This window comes from Stegastes partitus, unplaced genomic scaffold (genome assembly GCF_000690725.1).
Source record: "Stegastes partitus isolate 25-593 unplaced genomic scaffold, Stegastes_partitus-1.0.2 Scaffold1431, whole genome shotgun sequence".
Lineage (NCBI taxonomy): Eukaryota > Metazoa > Chordata > Actinopteri > Pomacentridae > Stegastes > Stegastes partitus.
This window is the reverse complement of record NW_007579162.1, coordinates 177,128-181,567: the sequence shown is the minus strand read 5'-3', so window position 1 is coordinate 181,567 and position 4,440 is coordinate 177,128. Positions and strand designations below refer to the sequence as shown.

The window sequence follows — 4,440 nt, the reverse complement described above, 5'->3', positions numbered from 1 at the left end:
CAAACTCCTCCCACATCCGAGTTTTAGCTTCCACGACCACAGCAGCTGCAGCCCTTTTGGCCAGCCAGTACCTGTCTGCTGCTTCAGGAGACCCCGGAGCCAACCAGGCCCAAAAGGTCTCTATCTTCAGCCTGACGGCTTCCCTCACCAGCAGGTTTTGGGCTTGCCGCCGTGACAGGCACCAGTGACATTCTGGCCACAGCTCTTAACGGCCGCTTCTGCAATGGAGGCTTTGAACATGGCCCACTCTGACTCCATGTCCCCAGCCTCCCTCAGGATGCAGGAGAAACTCTTCTGGAGGTGGGAATTGAAAACCCCACGGACAGCCTCCGCCAGACGTTCCCAGTTCACCCTCACTATGCATTTGGGTTTACCTGGTCTGTCTAGCAGCCTTCCCCGCCATCAGATCCAACTCAGTTGACAGCTCTGCCCTTCTCTTCACCCGAGTGTCCAAAACACACGGCAGGTCTGTTGACACGACTACAAAGTCGATCATCGACCTTTGGCCTAAGGTACTCTGGTACCAGGTACACTTATGACTTATTCTAAGTCATGAGTAAAATAGTATTTTTAAACATATCCCTGTGGCAAGTTTTCCCAAACCTCCAGATTTTACCCTATCAGTTACCAAGTGCTCGATTAAGAGGGAAGCTGCCATCAACAAGTGTGTCTAGTAGAGTGATTTGACTACTGAGGCTACCGAGTTGGGTCAATTATCAGAGGAAGTGGGGTAGACGTTTGGATTAAGGCAGTTAGAAGCTAGGCAAGTTTCCTCGACACTAGCTTCAGTAGTTTTACAGAATCCTATCAGGTCAAGAACCTGTAGGCAGGTAGAACCTGACCCTAGAGACAGAGAGCTGGACCAGTGGCCCTGTCACAGGGGTTTACCGGCACAGATCAACACAAGTCATTGGTGACAGCTGTACTTTACAGATTAAACTTCAGAAAATGACAACAATATAAAATATATCCATTCATCCATCATTATTATATGTTATGGTGTAAAATTGTGGCTAAAAATGTTTTTTCTTTATGTAAAATTACTGTATTTCGATGAGATGATTATTTTTATTTTTTTTATTTTATTTTTTTTTACAGTACTTCTTGACAGCGTAGCTTGAGCTACACAAGCCTCAAAATAAAAATACTGCTTATATGCTAATCAGTCATGAAAACTCAGTGGTGATAATGACACAATGTCTGTATTAATATAAACACATTTTTATAAGCACATTTTCATGACATGACAGGACTGTTAATTGTCCTGAAAGTCTGAGATGTAAAATGTAAAAGGTAAGAAACATTGTTATGACATGAAGCACAGTGGTGGCAGCATCATGATATGAAAATGGGTTAAAAACTTGTCAAAAATTACTTAGAAATTGTCCAAAATGATTCAAAACCGCATTAATACTTGCTAGCTAAACCTTCTTCAATGCTCTTAGTTCTCCAACATGAACTTCCTGTCCGCCAACACGAACTATTAAAAACATGAAAAATGTACTCAGATATAGAAAGTATTGTCAACATCTTCAATCCTCATTTCCTTTTAGATAAAGGGTAAGGACACACCTAAACACACCAAATACACACCTAAATTATCATATTTTTGGGGTAACTGTATGTGTGTATGCTTGTATGTATGTATGTAATTATGTATGTACAGAGTATGTACTGTAATTTAAGAGTAACCACATTAAAATAGTTCTGAAAAGGGGTCCAAAAGAAACATTCAGTGATTGTGTAAACAAACATATTCTAAAAAGCAATGTGTCAACAACAATCTTGCAATACTGTTATGTCAGCCCCTTTGTAGCAGGACCTGCATTGTACATACTTCCACAAAGCAACTAACGATTATCCTAAATATAGTCATAGTACTGTTATATCTTACAGGTGAAAGGTGATACCACAGGCTCTGGTTTCAACACAATGGCGATTAGAGCATCCGTAGGCTGCACAAAAGTCTGGCATCTTCACTCAGCAATTTTCTGTAGGAATCATACCCAGCGCCAACAGCTGTTCCCGAGTGTAAAACGATGGAGCTGTGGCTCAACGGCTCAACGGCTCGTCAGATGCGGACTTTAAAAATTCGTAAAAAGTAAAACACAGATTAAAAAGCTTCCTTGGCATCTCCATCATATTCATGCTGATCTAGGACAACTACATGAATATAATAATATTAAAACTATAATAGAAAAAACAAAGAAAATAGCTAAAAATACAGAAAGTAGGTAGGAGCCGCTGCAACTGGCTGCTACTCTCACAGCGTGATAGGAACAATTTGTATTTTAATTATATTGTATTTTATTTGTATTTTTGTCATTTGAATTGTAGCCACGTTAATAACGTTCGTAAGAAACCAAACCGTTTGTAAATCCGTCAAGATTTCAGCGAGACAAGAGTATTTACGTTTGTGCAGATCACTCATCTCCCTTCACATACCGCAGGTTCTGTCAGAGAGCTTTCCCGTGTCAAGATGGCCGCTAGGGATGCCGTTCAAGACTCCGCCTTAAGACATCTAGCCTTTATTATACATATCTATGAACACCACGCCCACTTATGTGTCCCACCTGCTTATAAAAACACTTGGCTGCTTCACTTCCTCGTGTTTCCAGATCGAGGTCAGTCTGCTTCCTTTTTTGTCCATTTGTCATCACCAGTTTATCAGCATGAGGGTTCACGGATTTTTGTCCCTGCTGGGTGTTTTCATGGTGTTTTCAAGAGCGGGTAAGTAACTTTAAACAGAACACAAAAAAGCTTTAACATCTCTAAATTTTAGAATGTGCTGTGTCGGAGTAACAGAGAATTTTTCTAATCCTTGTTGTTGTGGTTGTTACAGACGCTCTCTTTGGTCACGGTGTGCTTCGTTGCCTCTTCACATCCACCGAAGACGTCCTTTATCTGGAGCAGGTCTACTATAACAGGTTGCTCTTTGGGCAGTGGAACAGCACTTTGGGAAAGTACACCGGCTACAACGAGAAAGCAAAGGAGATTGCAGACGCGCTCAACAAGGACAAAAAATTCTTGCACCAAGAACAGAGGAATTTCAACAAATGCAAATCCCTCATCCCACTGGTGTTTGACAAGCTCTCAAAACCAGGTAATTTGGTTGATAATGCTTCAGAGTACAGCAGCCTATAAATGTATTATGTCTGTGATATAAAATACCCATAAAAGTGCTGAGAAAGAAGACGACAGGTGAGTAACTGGGAGACAAATTCACGTTTAGGAGAGATTTACAGGGAAAGTTAATGCAGAAAATTACTGTTACAGCTTAACAAAAGCACAACGTTGGAGGAAATATTTAAATCTTTTTCTGAACTGAAAGACACGACAGCAATCACATCAGCTAACACTAATATAATTCCAAAATGTTAATAAACAGATCTGTAAATCACAAACTGTGGATGATTTCTGTTAAAATAAATTGTCGGTCAGTTGTTAATGCGGAGATATTTCTGAGAATGAGAAACATTATTATCCATTTGGTGCTTCTGTTAACCTGGTGGACTTAAAATATTCACTCTCCTGTAAATAATTTCTAACATAGTGATTATTTATTTATGTTTATATGTACATTGCCTGTATTTCTAGTACAAAGTTGTCACACTGTGTTGTCTTTTCCTCATGTACGTACTAACTACTTACATTATATTTTTCAAGGTTGTAATCTAAGAAACAGAAACAAATGCTATTTTCTTTTCTGCTAAATGGTTTTATCTGTGGGTATTGTCCTCCAGTTGAACCTACTGTGAAGTTGACCTTAGTGAAGGCAACAGGAGGCCGACATCCCAACATGCTCGTCTGCAGCGCTTACGATTTTTATCCCAAACTCATCCAACTGTCGTGGCTCAGGAACGGAAAAGAGACGAAAACTGATGTGTTGTCCACCGACGAGCTGTCCAATGGAAACTGGTTCTACCAGATCCACTCCTACCTGGAGTTTACCCCATCACCTGGAGAGAAAATCAGCTGCAAGGTGGAGCACGCCAGCCTCATGGAGCCCAAACTTTACGACTGGGGTGAGATAGTGAGGCAAACATGGAGGTAGAAGACATTTGGTAAATTTGCATGTAAATCTAATGCACGGTTTGCGATAAATGTGTTTTCAGAACTATTTGATGAATCCGAGAGGAACAAGTTTGCTGTTGGAGGTGCAGTGCTGCTGCTGGGTTTGCTGGTTTTTGTTGCTGGGCTGATTTTCTACAAGAGGAACTCAACAGGTGAGAAACAGGACAACAAAAAAAACTCAAAAATACACAAAAAGTCATGGTCTCCAGTGTTTGTGCTGGTTAAATGTGTGCAGTGATGAAACTGCCACTGTGTCTGTAATTTGTGTTTTAAGATTTGTTGATTTCAGGATGAACAACCCATTGCACCATTCTGCATGATTCTGCAAAAGTGGCAGAATATTTACGATGTTACTGTTTTAAATCA

General features: G+C 40.5%; 1 protein-coding gene across 1 annotated transcript; it reads left to right on the top strand.

The window, feature by feature from the left end:
- The first annotated feature begins 2,665 nt into the window (after positions 1–2,665).
- On the top strand, positions 2,666–4,368 carry LOC103370478 (DLA class II histocompatibility antigen, DR-1 beta chain-like). The gene is made up of 5 exons (XM_008299549.1): positions 2,666–2,730; positions 2,843–3,103; positions 3,744–4,025; positions 4,116–4,226; positions 4,364–4,368. Exons 1-5 carry the CDS (start codon positions 2,673–2,675, stop codon positions 4,366–4,368), a joined length of 717 nt encoding a protein of 238 aa, XP_008297771.1. The 5' UTR covers positions 2,666–2,672.
- Positions 4,369–4,440: the final 72 nt, after the last annotated feature.